Here is a 17,500-nt window from a genome sequence, read left to right as displayed (position 1 = left end):
AAACATTTATCTAAAGAATAAAAACCGTGTGCACCGTGTGACCATAAAAAACCCCGGAATATTTCAGGAAATGTCGTCATTCTAGTGAGATGTGCCAGAGCTGCTGCTGGTGGTGGTCTAATAAATAGTTTGGTGGAGTCGGTTCTTTTTCTCCGAGTTTGAAAGCCGAACCGAGAGGAGAAGCGTGAGAGGTGGACGGAGAGCGGGTCAGCGCACCAGGAGGAAGGTGAGTCCAGCTATTCCTACACCCGCTGCTGCAAACAGAGCCGTCTTCATGGAGGACTCCTGAGGCACCTGAGACGAGCTGTGGAAGAACTGGCAAAAACCGTCCTGGAACAGAGAGACACACACACGTTAGGAGATACACACACACACAGAAACATCACGACATGTCTCTATACAGGATCCTACTGAGAAGAGCTCAGTGTTTTTTTTTTTTTTTTTTTTTTTTTTTTATTCAGTAAAACACTCCCCAAAATTATTTACTTAATTAACTTCAAATTAGAAAGTAAACCAAAATAAAATACAGAATTTTTGGATCATTTCTTTAAATAAAATTTCAAATTCTAAGGAAAATATCACATCATGATACTGATGTACTGCTACAGACGTTACTTAAAGAAAAACAGCTGTGTGCACGTGTGTGTGTTGAAAGCCACCTGCTCTACAGCTCAGAATGACGGACAGGTGCTGGATATTGTTCTATTATTCTCACTTGTACATTTCTGAGGAAAAATGTTTTGAAGTCTGTGAGGTGGAAAAGATCAATAGTGTGTTAACAACAGACTGAAAAACTGGACCAGCTGTGTGTGTGTGTGTGTACGTATATTATCATATAATATATTTATATATGTGTGCATGTACGTATACCTTTGTTTATGTGTGCATGTATGTGTGTATGTCAAAGTAGCTTTACTGTCACTTCAATCATATATAGCTGATGCAGTACACAATGAAGTGAAAATGTTCCTCCTAGACCAGAGGTGCTACACAGAACACAGACAAAGTGCAGTGAGGCAGACAAACAGAGCTATGACAGACTAAACTATACTTAACGTGCAATAAATAAACTAGACATACAACAGAAGTGCACAGGATGACAAGACAGGACAGTGCAGACAAACATAGACCGACTGTGTGAAAGAACAGTGTAGACAGTGAGTGCAGATAATAGAGTTAACACGTAAACAGGATCAATATAAAGTGTAATGTATGTATACCCGTGTGTGTGTGTGTGTGTGCATGTATACCTGTGTGTGTATGTATACCTGTGTGTGTACCGATGTGCATGTATGTATGTATGTATACCTGTGTGTGTGTGTGTGTGTGTGTGTGTGTGTGTGTGTGTGTGTGTGTGTGTGTGTGTGTATGTATACCTGTGTGTGTGTGTGTGTGTGTGTGTGTGTGTGTATACCTGTGTGTGTGTGTGTGTGTGTGTGTGTGTGTATGTATACCTGTGTGTGTACCGATGTGCATGTATGTATGTATGTATGTATGTATGTATGTATGTATGTATGTATACCTGTGTGTGTGTGTGTGTATGTATACCTGTGTGTGTGTACCGATGTGCATGTATGTATGTATGTATGTATGTATACCTGTGTGTGTGTACCGATGTGCATGTATGTATGTATGTATGTATGTATGTATACCTGTGTGTGTGTGTGTGTATACCTGTGTGTGTACCGATGTGCATGTATGTATGTATGTATGTATGTATGTATACCTGTGTGTGTGTGTATGTATACCTGTGTGTGTACCGATGTGCATGTATGTATGTATGTATGTATGTATGTATACCTGTGTGTGTGTGTGTGTGTGTGTGTGTATACCTGTGTGTGTACCGATGTGCATGTATGTATGTATGTATGTATGTATACCTGTGTGTGTGTGTGTGTGTGTGTGTATACCTGTGTGTGTACCGATGTGCATGTATGTATGTATGTATGTATACCTGTGTGTGTGTGTGTGTGTATGTATACCTGTGTGTGTGTACCGATGTGCATGTATGTATGTATGTATGTATGTATGTATGTATACCTGTGTGTGTGTACCGATGTGCATGTATGTATGTATGTATACGTGTGTGTGTACCGATGTGCATGTATGTATGTATGTATGTATACCTGTGTGTGTGTATGTATACCTGTGTGTGTGTACCGATGTGCATGTATGTATGTATGTATGTATGTATGTATGTATGTATGTATACCTGTGTGTGTGTACCGATGTGCATGTATGTATGTATGTATGTATACCTGTGTGTGTGTGTGTGTGTGTGTATGTATACCTGTGTGTGTGTACCGATGTGCATGTATGTATGTATGTATGTATGTATGTATGTATGTATGTATGTATGTATGTATGTATGTATACCTGTGTGTGTGTACCGATGTGCATGTATGTATGTATGTATGTATGTATGTATACCTGTGTGTGTGTGTGTGTGTATGTATACCTGTGTGTGTGTACCGATGTGCATGTATGTATGTATGTATGTATGTATACCTGTGTGTGTGTGTGTGTGTGTGTGTGTGTGTGTGTATGTATACCTGTGTGTGTACCGATGTGCATGTATGTATGTATACCTGTGTGTGTGTACCGATGTGCATGTATGTATGTATGTATGTATACCTGTGTGTGTGTGTGTGTGTGTATGTATACCTGTGTGTGTGTACCGATGTGCATGTATGTATGTATGTATGTATACCTGTGTGTGTGTGTGTGTGTGTGTATGTATACCTGTGTGTGTGTACCGATGTGCATGTATGTATGTATGTATGTATGTATGTATGTATGTATGTATGTATGTATGTATGTATGTATGTATACCTGTGTGTGTGTACCGATGTGCATGTATGTATGTATGTATGTATGTATACCTGTGTGTGTGTGTGTGTGTGTATGTATACCTGTGTGTGTGTACCGATGTGCATGTATGTATGTATGTATACCTGTGTGTGTGTGTGTGTGTGTATGTATACCTGTGTGTGTGTACCGATGTGCATGTATGTATGTATGTATGTATGTATGTATGTATGTATACCTGTGTGTGTGTACCGATGTGCATGTATGTATGTATGTATGTATGTATGTATACCTGTGTGTGTGTGTGTGTGTGTGTGTGTGTGTGTGTATGTATACCTGTGTGTGTGTACCGATGTGCATGTATGTATGTATGTATGTATGTATGTATGTATGTATGTATACCTGTGTGTGTGTACCGATGTGCATGTATGTATGTATGTATGCATGCATGTGTGCATGTATACCTGTGTGTACATGTTTGTGTGTTTCTATCTGTATACATGTATTTACATGGAGGCTCATGTTCGGTCACGGCAAAATAGTTAAACATCTGTACGTTAAAGGTAAAAACCTGCAGCTGTATTTATTCACTAAACATCTGGAGACTTCACTCACTTCCATCAAGAGTCTAAAATCAACAAGACTTCACCAGGAAACACACACACACACACAAGCAGCCAGGAGGCGGAGCCTGCCTCTAAACCACACAGGGTGTGTGATGGTGATTTCCTAACGAAAATGTGAAGGACAAATGTAATGAGCATCCCCCAAAACCCCAGCTGCACTGTTGTGCATGTTACACTCAGAAAGCTTGCCTTATATGGAGTTCTGTGGATGTGGCTAAATGTTCATGTAAATGACCAGTGCTCCAAAAATATATGGACACCTGATTGTCTTAGATTAATAAGCAAGAAGTTTGTGCACCCAAACCCTCACCCTGCCCCCATTCCCAGATTCTGTGGTGTTTAGACACATGGATCATGGCAGAGCCACAAGGAAGTGCGCTAAAGGTCAACGGGAACAGAAACCCTCTAAAGTGATTAGCGTAAATACCAGCTTGACCTTAACGGAGAGGAAGTGCGGCGCTGACATTTCACATCTCACTCTCTGGGCGTTCCTGGTGTTGAAAAGATCAGCGATCGACCTGCCGCAAAACACCCACTTCATGTGGAAGTGAGGAAAGCTAAAGAGCGTCACCACGGTAACCACAAGAGGAAGGTTTAACTGAGTCATACTGTCTGAAACCTTCGGGGAAGAAAAGACAGCATTCTCAGAAAAGTGCTGATGTCACAGAACAGCAAGTGTAATGCAGCAGTTCCAGCTTAAACACTCACTGTTCCTGAAACTGGAGACTCATTCCACATGACATAAAAAATATATATATATTTAGTGTGTGTGTGTGTGTGTGTGTGTGTATATATATATATATATAAATATAATATTATATTTATATATATATATATATATAATTATATTTATATATATCTATATATATAGATATATATATATATATATATATATATATATATATATATATATATATATATATATATATATATATATATATATATATATATATATATATATATATATATATATATATATATATATATATATATATATATATATATATATATATATATAGATAGAGATATATAGATAGAGATATATAGATAGAGATATATAGATATATAGATATAGATATATAGATATATACATACATACACACACACACAAACGTCAGTAAACAGACTTCTTTTTGGTTAGAGTAATAAAGCGTTTCACATGAACAGGTTATGGAGACGTGTGTGTGTGTAGAGCTGTGTGCGTCACGGAGTAGCGTGCGCACACACACACACACACACACTTCTCCATCCGATACCACACGAGTCATATCTGAAGTACTTCCCCCAGCAGATGGACGAAACAAATGATTCAACGTCAGAATTCAGTTACTTTAAGAAACTGAAACATTTTTTTGGTTTTTCAGAGGTTCCTGAGAAAGGCCACACTCTTCTAACTAATCTGAAACAGGATGTGCCCACACACTTTCTATCATTTAACCAAAACAGCACACACACACACCCCCAACATTTAAAAGTGGGTCAGGATTTTAGTCATCAGTCTGATCTGATAAAACCTCCACCATCTGTGGGTTTTTTTCTGTTTCTTCTACATCTTAACCTGAATAACACACCCATCCACAGGAATACACATCCACACCCACCCACAGGGATCCACACCCACCCACAGGGATCCACACCCATCCACAGGGATCCACAGGGATCCACACCCACCCACAGGGATCCACAGGGAGACACACCCACCCACAGGAATACACATCCACACCCATCCACAGGAATACACATCCACACCCACCCACAGGGATCCACACCCACCCACAGGGATCCACAGGGATCCACACCCATCCACAGGGATCCACAGGGATCCACACCCACCCACAGGGATCCACAGGGAGACACACCCACCCACAGGAATACACATCCACACCCACCCACAGGGAGACACACCCACACCCACCCACAGGGAGACACACCCACCCACAGGGAGACACACCCACCCACAGGGAGACACACCCACCCACAGGGAGACACATCCACACCCACCCACAGGGAGACACATCCACACCCACCCACAGGGAGACACACCCACCCACAGGGAGACACACCCACCCACAGGGAGACACATCCACACCCACCCACAGGGAGACACATCCACACCCACCCACAGGGAGACACACCCACCCACAGGGAGACACACCCACCCACAGGGAGACACACCCACCCACAGGGAGACACACCCACCCACAGGGAGACACACCCACACCCAGGCACACGATCCTGTTAAGTGTTCGTTGCCATGGTTACGACGGCTGTGTTTGTACTTAATGAGGCTATAAAAACCAAAAGCTTTCTACACAATCAGCGCACCAACAATCGCCTGGCCCAAGACGCTCGGTTGTCATGGTTGACATGGCTACACAAACCCTGCATGGCCGTTGCTATGGCTACGTCTGATATTAACGTGCTTGCCAGAACAAAAAAACAAAACATAAGCCTTCTGAGTGACGCTCGTCATCATGGTTACACAGGATGACCAGCACCTTACACGGGATGACGTTCCTGTCACAGGAACATCGCTATGGCAACATCTCTGTTACCTCTCGGCATCTGCGGTCAATAATCCTATAAAATCGATCCTGTCTATATATTCGGTAAAAGTTTACGGCTGCACTGATGACGTAAAAAAAATTTTTTTTTAAAAATCCCGCACTGGAGATTACATCACACGCACGCGAGTGCTTTCACATTCACACTCGCGGAACTCGATTTCACTTTCACTTTCAAGACTGCTGTGAATTTTTCAACTAGGTCATTCATCCAGGGGTAAGGGACTGTCTAAAAAGTACACAAAAAACAACGGTGTTTCTTTAAACAACCTTCCAGCTTCAGAAAACCAACAACACTTCAGAAATAATTAAGATTTGGCTCTACATCTCAACTCCATCAGATGTTTTGCACGTTTTCTGAAACAGGTTTTGAGTCATTGTGCTGATTTCCCGTACTCGTTCCCATTGTGCTCTTCCCGTACACATGTCGTCACTCATGATGATCCAGATTACATCACCACCGCCAAATAACAGTTTACCTGCTGCTTACAGTTACATCATTATTTTTTTTTCCCCCTACAGTTTCCCACAGGTCCTTACCCAGCCTCCGTTCTCCAGCAGCCATTCACTCTTCTCCCCCCCCAGGTAGTCGGCGATGGTCTCTGCCAGTCTCCTGCAGCTCTCCACGTCTTCTTCTCTGGAGAACATCTCGTTGGCGACGACTCCCGTGAAGGCGAACAGAGAGACGATCCTCCCCCAGTTCAGCTTTCCGTCTTCCACCAGCATGGTCATGACCCTGCACAAGCAGGCGCTCGGCTCCGGGGTCGAGCCGCATGTCGACAGGAAACTCTGTGCGAGAGACAGGAACTTGGACCTGTGCTGAAGCTCCAGCTCTTTCCCCAAACGGCGCATGGCGTTGGCCGACTCGCTGGGAGGAGTCCGCTGGATCCCGATGCAGAAGTCGATGTAATCCTTAGCCAGCGTCAGAGTCTCATTTCTTAACCAACAGGACATTTTCTGTCAAAACAGACAAAAATAACAGTTTAGATAATAATTCACCATCATTAGGGGTCCAAGCACCAAAGAACCTGTGTGTTTCATTAGGTTTTTTCTAAGTAGGTGTCTACTTGATCTACTTGTTCTTCTTTTCTCCTCTAAAGTTGTAGAAGTTCTCCATCATGGTGCTGCTACAGCATTCTTTCACCCAATCAGTTGCCTTGCCTCCAACCAAACCTCAGGAACGTTCTAGGCCCACTTCTGAGCTTCATTGCATCAGAGGAGAAACCTACTTTCATGAACTAGTCCTAGTATTTGACACGTCTTCACACAAAACTGGTGCAGAAAGCGTGAACCTCAATAATGATCAAAACCACGTTGAGAACAATATGGCGGCTACATGCTAAATCAGTGCTAACAAAGGCAGCGCTTGGTTTTACTCAATCAGCTCTTTCTCAGCAGTGGATTCACACAAAACTCAACGAAGGACAGATGGAGATGGGATTGGATTCAAATACCAGTACCTCAGGAGTGAGACGTCCAACTGAGCTGAAATCTGATGGACTCAATCTCTGGGGTTAAGATGTACTCATTAACGATCACTGAGCAAACATAACCACCATCAGCCAATCAGCTTTCAGCATGCATTGAACAAGATTAGCACTGAGCTATAAGCACGAGACTCTGTGCTGTTAAATATTATGAACTGTGTGTGAAGGGTGCTTGGACCCCGTGAATCGCTGCTTGTGCCTATTATTATTATTACTACTACTACATTTCTAAATCATGTTTTCTTAGCTCTTTTGCCTCCGTTTTGTAATTTGTTTTAGACATAAATAAAATATAATTCTGTTATATTTTTAAACAGAAATAATTCTAAAGTAAATTAATATCGCTTTCCTATATATTTAACACAAAATCCCGCCTCCTACACTCGGATGTCCAATCAGATTAATGACGTCGATGTCGGCGCCTGACGTTTCAACCAATCAGATCGCAGTGCCGTAAAACGATTGGGAAATGAAATAACACTCCGGTATTATTTTTAGTTTAGAAATGAAGAAATAAAATAAAAAAATCCCACAGGTTGAAATTAAATCCGGGAGCTTTTAAAAACCAAACCAGTCAGCAGTTCTGGATCCAGAAATATTTTCCACTACGAATCTTAGCGCTAAAAACACACAAAGCCGGTGGTTAGGAATTTAATACAAAGAGGAACTGCTCAGTGATATAAGTCATTCAACCGCGGTTTGTTTCTAAATACTCACCTCACCGCTTTCGCATCATTTCCTGACGCATTAAATACTAATCCCGAGCTTGTAATCGGTGCGACATTAATGCGGGAAATGCGGTAAATAATAAATAAAGGAGCTGAAATCGCTCCCGCAGCTGTCAATGAGACACAAAGGGAAACCCGAGCGCAGAGGAGCGCGTGCACAACGCCTCGAGACACTCGAATTAAACACTGCGAACCGAATAAAACACGAATACGCACGAGCTCCGGAACACATCCGTACATGTAAACAATATAAATAAAAATCACATTTATCATTCATCACAGAAAGAGATTAAAAAGCGCACTCACCCTCCCAGCGATGTCAAGAGCACCGAGCGACAGTTTGAGCCCAAACCGGAAGACAGAGCGGCAGTGCGAGCCTTTTAGCAGCGGCGTTTCCCCGCCCCTGTCTACGTCACAGTTTCGATTCCCTAAGTAATAGTTCTACAAAAGGAAAGAAAAAAAGAAAAATGCAAATGATTGAATGAGTTTTGGAAATTCAGAATATAAATGACACAATGACCTCATTGTCTAAAGATATCTGGGCACCCCTGATACATTTATATATATATATATAAATGTATATATGGTTCTACCCCCAAAACTGTTCTGGAGGGACAACCCCTTCTAATGTCATTGAGCATTGAATTCAGGTGTTGTTTTTCAGGGGTTGGACTCGGCCCCTTAGTTCCAGTGAAAGGAACTCTTAATGCTTCAGCTTCATACCAAGACATTTTGGACAATTTCATGCTGTTTGTGGGAACAGTTTGGGGATGACCCCTTCCTGTTCCAACATGACTGCACACCAGTGACCAAAGCAAGGTCCATAAAGACATGGATGAGTTTGGTGTGGAGGAACTTCACAGAGTCCTGACCTCAACCCCACAGAACACCTTTGTGATGAATTAGAGTGGAGACTGTGAGCCAGACCTTCTCGTCCAACATCAGTGCCTGACCTCACAAATGCGCTTCTAGAGGAACGGTCAAAAATTCCCATAAACACACTCCTAAACCTTGTGGAAAGAATTTTCCAGAAGAGTTGAAGCTGTTATAGCTGCAAAGGGCGGGACAACTCCATATTACATTCATGTGCTTGGAAAGGCAGACGTCCCAAAACTTTTGACCTGACTTGCAGTCAAAGGTGTTCTATGGGGTTGAGGTCAGGACTCTGTGAAGTTCCTCCACACCAATCTCACTCATCCATGTCTTTATGGACCTTGCTTTGGTCACTGGTGTGTGGTCATTTTGGAACAGGAAGCGGTCATCCCCAAACTGTTCCCACAAAGAGCATGAAATTGTCCAAAATGTCTTGGTATGAAGCTGAAGCATTAAGAGTTCACTGGAACCAAGGGGTGGAGCCCAACCCCTGAATGCAATGATTTTTAAGGGGTGTCCCAAAACATTTGGCTATATACTGGAATTTAAACACTTTCTGTACAGCTCCATGAAGACATGGTGTGGAGGTGAATGTTGGAGGAACTGGAGTGTCCTGCACAGAGCCCTGACTCAGACTCAACCCCACTGAACACCTTCAGAATGAAAGGGGACTGGAGTCTCCTCAACATCCTGACCATCAGAGTCTCTGATCTCACTTAAACTCTTGTAGAATGAACACAAACTCACACAGACACACTCCAACATCTAGTGCATAATTTTTCCAGAAGGGGAGTGGAATTAATTAATTCATTCATTCATTGTCTATACCCGCTTATTCCTAGGACTCCTAGGGTCATGGGGGTCTGCTGGAGCCTATCCCAGCACACATAGGGCAAAAGGCAGGGGTACACCCTGGACAGGTCGCCAGTCCATCGCGTGGAGATAATTCTAACAGTAAAATCATGAATGAGACATCATGGACATATGGATGCGATGGACAATCCTTTGGTCATATAGTGATGGAACTGGATCAGTAGTGAGAAATGATCCTTAGAGTGAAAGTATAGAAAAAATGTTGGAAGCTTAATGAATAAAAACGTGAATAAAAGATAAAATGTTAAAATCAAAATGAATGATTAATACAGAAACCCAGCCACAAGTTGTTTCTATCCATCATCAACATGAACACACACACACACACACACTCACACACAAAAACCAATGTCCCATTCAGCCATACATGGACATACCTCTCACTTCTGCTCCAGTGACGTTCTCTCACGGACTTTAAAGGAACTTTGGTGGCTTTGTAGATTGGTGGCTAAACCAGCTCTTAAAGACATCACACATTAGGTAGGTGTGTGTGTGTGTTTGATTATATATGGACCCTGATGATGCTTGTGTGGGTTTTTCCTGATGGTTCTCATCATCATTAATCAACACCATCTGATCCAGAAATAAAAACCTCCCACCTACCATTACCCATAACCCCATTACCCATTACCCCATTACCCATAACCCATTACCCATAACCCATTACCCATAACCCCATTACCCATAACCCATAACCCATTACCCATAACCCCATTACCCATAACCCATTACCCCATTACCCATAACCCATTACCCATAACCCATTACCCCATTACCCCATTACCCCATTACCCATAACCCCATTACCCATAACCCCATAACCCATTACCCCATAACCCATTACCCCATTACCCATAACCCATTACCCATAACCCATTACCCATAACCCCATTACCCATAACCCATTACCCCATTACCCATAACCCATTACCCATAACCCATTACCCCATTACCCCATTACCCCATTACCCATAACCCCATTACCCATAACCCCATAACCCATTACCCCATAACCCATTACCCCATTACCCATAACCCATTACCCCATAACCCATTACCCCATTACCCATAACCCATTACCCATAACCCCATTACCCATAACCCATTACCCATAACCCCATTACCCATAACCCATTACCCCATTACCCATAACCCATTACCCATAACCAATTACCCCATTACCCCATTACCCCATTACCCATAACCCCATTACCCATAACCCCATAACCCATTACCCCATTACCCATAACCCATTACCCATAACCCATAACCCCATAACCCATTACCCCATAACCCATTACCCCATTACCCATAACCCATTACCCCATAACCCATTACCCCATTACCCATAACCCATTACCCATAACCCATAACCCCATAACCCATTACCCCATAACCCATTACCCCATTACCCATAACCCATTACCCCATAACCCATAACCCATTACCCATAACCCATTACCCCATTACCCATAACCCCATAACCCATTACCCCATTACCCATAACCCATTACCAGAACTATACACACTTCTAATACATGCTAGTGTTTTAAATCTTTACCTTCAGTAACATTTATGTAAAATATGTTTCTCTTTTTTACAGCAGTCTCTCCAATAAACAAATGAGCAGCAGAATGAGGTCGTTAATCTGCGCCAATCAGTGACTGATGTTGTGTTCATGATTAAGTTAACAAGATAAACAAAGCTGATGAATCAGAGTCAGAGTAAATGATGAATCTGAGACAGAATCAATTATTATTGCAAATCTGAATCAATGATGAATCAGAATCCTGACTGAATCACTTTAATATTTTATTATTACTGAATATTTCCACGTTTCCATTTTAACTTAAAAACTACATAATGCTAATGTAAAATATTTATAAATGTTTTAATACTTTATAACACACACACACACACACACACACACACACATACACACTAACGGTTTCAAGTCACACTTCTCCATCAAGATTTCTCAGATTTCTCTCCTAGACTGGATTTACATCAACACAACAATAACATATGACCATGTGATCAGCTACACACTACACACTGAGGAGTGAGTTACACTACACACTGAGGAGTGAGTTACACTACACACTGAGGAGTGAGTTACACTACACACTGAGGAGTGAGTTACACTGCACACTGAGGAGTGAGTTACACTACACACTGAGGAGTGAGTTACACTACACACTGAGGAGTGAGTTACACTACACACTGAGGAGTGAGTTACACTACACACTGAGGAGTGAGTTACACTACACACTGAGGAGTGAGTTACACTACACACTGAGGAGTGAGTTACACTACACACTGAGGAGTGAGTTACACTACACACTGAGGAGTGAGTTACACTGCACACTGAGGAGTGAGTTACACTACACACTGAGGAGTGAGTTACACTACACACTGAGGAGTGAGTTACACTACACACTGAGGAGTGAGTTACACTACACACTGAGGAGTGAGTTACACTGCACACTGAGGAGTGAGTTACACTACACACTGAGGAGTGAGTTACACTGCACACTGAGGAGTGAGTTACACTGCACACTGAGGAGTGAGTTACACTGCACACTGAGGAGTGAGTTACACTGCACACTGAGGAGTGAGTTACACTGCACACTGAGGAGTGAGTTACACTACACACTGAGGAGTGAGTTACACTACACACTGAGGAGTGAGTTACACTACACACTGAGGAGTGAGTTACACTGCACACTGAGGAGTGAGTTACACTACACACTGAGGAGTGAGTTACACTACACACTGAGGAGTGAGTTACACTACACACTGAGGAGTGAGTTACACTACACACTGAGGAGTGAGTTACACTGCACACTGAGGAGTGAGTTACACTACACACTGAGGAGTGAGTTACACTACACACTGAGGAGTGAGTTACACTACACACTGAGGAGTGAGTTACACTACACACTGAGGAGTGAGTTACACTGCACACTGAGGAGTGAGTTACACTACACACTGAGGAGTGAGTTACACTGCACACTGAGGAGTGAGTTACACTACACACTGAGGAGTGAGTTACACTGCACACTGAGGAGTGAGTTACACTACACACTGAGGAGTGAGTTACACTGCACACTGAGGAGTGAGTTACACTGCACACTGAGGAGTGAGTTACACTACACACTGAGGAGTGAGTTACACTGCACACTGAGGAGTGAGTTACACTACACACTGAGGAGTGAGTTACACTGCACACTGAGGAGTGAATAACTACATTAAAAGATGTCTAAATAAAAGAGTCAGGTCTGAATCCATCTTCATATCAGGTATTGAATCTCACTGAGGACACTGACTCAAGCCCAGACCTGTGGGTGGAGGAGAGAGACAGAGAGAGACAGGCATTTTATTTCCAGCAGACGCATGTTTCATTTACGGTGAGGTCAACACACCTACACACACACATGCACGCACACACACACACACACACGCACATACACACACACATACGCATGCACACACGCACATACACACACACATACGCATGCACACACGCACATACACACACACATACGCATACACACACACCACATTGTCATTTCTAAATAAGGAAACACTTTGTGAGCTGCTGCATTGTCTGTGGCTATCAGTACAACAATGAGTCTGTTCAGATAGTCGCCTGGTCACTACAGGTTTATATATACACTGAAGTGTCAAAAGTTTTTGGACATCTGGCTTTACATACACATGAATGTAATATGGAGTTGTAACCCCACCCCTTTACAGCTATAACAGCTTCAGCTCTTTCCACAAGGTTTAGGAGTGTGTTTATGGGAATTTTGACCATTCCTCTAGAATGGTGGTCATTTGTGAGGTCATGCACTGATGATGATGTGATGATGAGAAGGTCTGGCTTGCAGTCTCCCAAAGTCTAATTCATCCCAAAGGTGTTCTATGGGGTTGAGGTCAGGACTCTGTGCAGGCCAGTCAAGTTTCTCAACACCAAACTCACTCGTCTTTATTGCCAGACAGAGAAGCGTGATTGGTCACTCCAGAGAACGTGTGTCCACTGCTCTAGAATCCAGAGGCGGCATGCTTTACACCACTGCATCTGTCTTGGTGATGTAAGGCTCATATGCAGCTATCGGCCATGAAAATCTGGTCCATGAAGCTCTCTATTCACTGTTCTTGAGCTAATCTGAAGGCCACATGAAGTTTGGAGGTCTGGATTTTATACACCTGTGGCCATGGAAGTGATTGGAACACCTGAATTGAATGATTTGGAGGGACATCCCCAAACTTTCAGCAATACAGTGTATTTATATATATATATATACACATTCCTTCTCTAATTTTCCTTCTCAAATTACGATCTCACATTCTGTCAAAAGTAATGATCTTATTTTAGAATAACCAGAATGGCAGTGTGTTTACATTCATTTCCAGTATCACCATTCTCATAGGGGTGCCAATAATTATGCATCTTACACATATTTTCAGAATGATTTAGATCTCCTCCAGATCAGGTTCAGATCTGTGTATACAGGACCAGGATGAATCATCTGACCGGCTGTTGTTCTTCAGTGTGATCTCACTCTTGTTTTTATTTTGAATTTACATATGAAGATGTGTTTTGAACATCTGGGGAATTTATGACTTCTGTACAATCACTGCTGGTGGAAAGTCCTGCCCACGTTCACGGGAAAGTGGTGGTAAGCTGTGAGCGGTTCCTCACCCGCAGAGTGCTGTCCCACGACGCCGAGCAGAACGCGGTGCCGTCGGGCGACACGCGGACCTTACTGACCCGGTTCTCGTGACCGTACAGGATTGCTGTCCGGGTGCCCTTTAACACGTCCCATATGTTTACAGTGTAGTCATTATAGCCAGCGAACAGCAGACGTCCTGAAACACACACACACACACAAAGGATGATGTCCTGAGCTGAAGTGAGGCCACAGACTGAGACCTGATTAATAAATGCCTTTGGTTGATGACTGTGTGAAACCTAAAGCAAAACCAAAACATATCTATCCGTGACGTCAACATTTACCTCAGGTGTGTTCATAAAGTCTCTGAGAAAAGACTCGGAAAGACAACACACACGCACTTAGCATTGAACATGAGCTAGCCTTGAGCTAACTTTATACAACTGCTATGTCCCAGATCTACAATCTGCTACTTACTGCATTTTAAAGACATGTTTTTATTGAAGTGTTTATGTTTATGCTACTAGCTTATCTAACATCCGGGCTAATGTGAACTAGCTGATTAGGGCAAGCAGTCATAGACCATAGATTTTAAAATTCTTGATAATCTCTCTATAATTGTAAATATTAGTGTTTATGAAGCGTGTATTTAGATCTAACTTTGTGAACATGTTTTTTTTCAGACTTCAAGGCAAAACTGTTTTTAGCAACTACACAGTAAAACAAAACAATAATATTTAACAAATATGTCTATCTCCACGAACTTTTAAAAACAAAATGGCTGCAGAAATCACGTCTTTAATGATTAATCACAACCTGGATCGGGACTCTAAGGTGATTTTAAGGTAGGATTTATGAGTGTAATCCTGACAAAGCAAATTTCCCGAAGTTTAACTGGAAGAAAGGTTTATGATCGATGGTCAGAATTCTTATGAAACCCCCAAGGGAGTGAAAGTAAAATCCCCCACAAGCGCTGTTTACATAGAGAATGAAAAGAGGTAGTGAAGTGTTGAGCTAAATCATGCTTGATCAATCATTCTCCTGGTGTGTGTGATGAGTTTTACAGCATCGTCACCCCCTGAGCTGATCGGAGATACTGAGATCATCAAGACAGTGCTAAAGAAAAAAAGATAAAGAGCGAGAGATTGGACTTTAAACTGGTTGTTACTCTGATATAACTTTTATTTTAATTCTAATTAGTCACACACACACAAACCACACACAGTACACAACCACACACTGTTCTACTGTCGGTGTCAAAGAAAGTAGAATAAAAAAATAAAATAAATAAATAAATAATTGTATGAAAAGAAAAAGAAATTAAATAAAAATAGATTTATTTGTACAAGCAAATTTATTTATTTTATTTTTATTCTTCATTTATTAATATTCTTAAATACATATATATATATATATATATATATATATATATATATATATATATATATATATATATATATATATATATATATATATATACATATATACACACACACATATACATATATATACACATATAATTTCACTACTTCTGTGTATTTCTCTGTCATCTGTTCATTTTTAAATTTAAGATTTTTTTTAAAAAAAATTATTTTTATAATACATATTTATTATTTAATATATTAAAATGACAGAATTGTTCAAAAACACCTTGTTATTCCTTTCTATTTATAGGTCTGGACCACCCCCCAAAAAACAAACAAACAAACAAACAAAAAACCCAAAGCTTTTCAGTAAAGGTTTTCTCCTCAAACTGACCTGAATGTGATAAAGGAATTAAAGTCTGACCTGATGAGCATTACATAACATTCTCCCTCCACTGCTTTCCCACTTTTATAATCCATTATAAAACATTTATAACCCTGCTGTGTGACCCTTCAGAGGGGAGAGTCCTGGACTTTGACCATAAACACATGCAGGAAGGATGATTTTACATACACACACACACACACACACTTTAGATGTGTAGTGGAGGTTATTACAGGAGGTCAGATGAGCGTGAAATGCTGGACTGTGTCCTGTTTTATGAATGTTATATGATGTAACTGGTAGAATACATTACTACATAAACGCCTGTGACAGAGCTCATAGAGGCATTATTACCTGTATGCAGGTAGACATCACATGCCATCTCACCTGTACAATATATTATTTCTTGTATACTGTAAATATTCTTATTAATCAGCACATGATTTATCTAGATTACTGATTTATCAAGTAATATACAGGACATTATGTATTTACACTAGACATGATTATCTATATGATACATTATAACCTGTAGGATACCTAATTTATATGTTATGACACCTGAATACATACATTAGCTGGACCTACAGGATGTTATATTCTGTGTGCTGCTTATAAGATATGACATTACCTATAATACATTATAACCAGTGTGAAGTCTACATAATGCGTTATTACCAGTATGACTCCTACATAATGCGTTATTACCAGTATGACTCCTACATAATGCGTTATTACCAGTATGACTCCTACATAATGCGTTATTACCAGTATGACTCCTACATAATGCGTTATTACCAGTATGACTCCTACATAATGCGTTATTACCAGTATGACTCCTACATAATGTGTTATTACCAGTATGACTCCTACATAATGGGTTATTACCAGTATGACTCCTACATAATGCGTTATTACCAGAAACACACCTGAATAATGTGTTATTACCAGTATGATGCCTCCTGTATGACACCTATATAACACATTATTACCAGTATGACGCCTTGGTGCTGTACCTCTATAAGGCCTGTAGTGGTCAGTATGACTGGCGAGGTTTGACCTGATCCTCACAGCTGTGTTGTTGTTATTATCTTGCTCTGTAACAGTAACTAT

General features: G+C 41.3%; 2 protein-coding genes across 3 annotated transcripts in view; both read right to left on the bottom strand.

Annotated features, from left to right (window-relative positions):
* The window catches only part of bcl2l10 (BCL2 like 10), an 8,787-nt gene extending 117 nt beyond the window's left edge, over positions 1-8,670 (bottom strand). Inside the window, exons 1-3 of the mRNA XM_058387453.1 lie at positions 8,520-8,670; positions 6,539-6,955; positions 1-330 (exon numbers count right to left, since the gene is read on the bottom strand). The exon at positions 1-330 is cut by the window's left edge and continues 117 nt beyond it. Of these exons, the coding sequence (XP_058243436.1) occupies positions 208-330; positions 6,539-6,952 (537 nt within the window). The 5' untranslated portion in view covers positions 6,953-6,955; positions 8,520-8,670 and the 3' untranslated portion in view covers positions 1-207. The remainder of the gene's footprint in view (positions 331-6,538; positions 6,956-8,519) is intronic.
* A 4,407-nt stretch (positions 8,671-13,077) lies between these two features.
* Positions 13,078-17,500, bottom strand: part of gnb5b (guanine nucleotide binding protein (G protein), beta 5b) — a 14,923-nt gene continuing 10,500 nt past the window's right edge. The window contains exons 12-13 of one of the 2 annotated variants that reach the window (XM_058387450.1): positions 14,668-14,834; positions 13,078-13,300 (exon numbers count right to left, since the gene is read on the bottom strand). In XM_058387450.1, the coding sequence (XP_058243433.1) occupies positions 13,289-13,300; positions 14,668-14,834 (179 nt within the window). In that variant the 3' untranslated portion in view covers positions 13,078-13,288. The other variant, XM_058387449.1, reaches the window with a different exon arrangement.

Source organism: Hemibagrus wyckioides, linkage group LG04 (assembly GCF_019097595.1).
Source record: "Hemibagrus wyckioides isolate EC202008001 linkage group LG04, SWU_Hwy_1.0, whole genome shotgun sequence".
Taxonomy (NCBI): Eukaryota; Metazoa; Chordata; class Actinopteri; order Siluriformes; family Bagridae; genus Hemibagrus; species Hemibagrus wyckioides.
The sequence above is the reverse complement of the archived record's forward strand: the minus strand, read 5'-3'. Positions and strand labels throughout refer to the sequence as shown.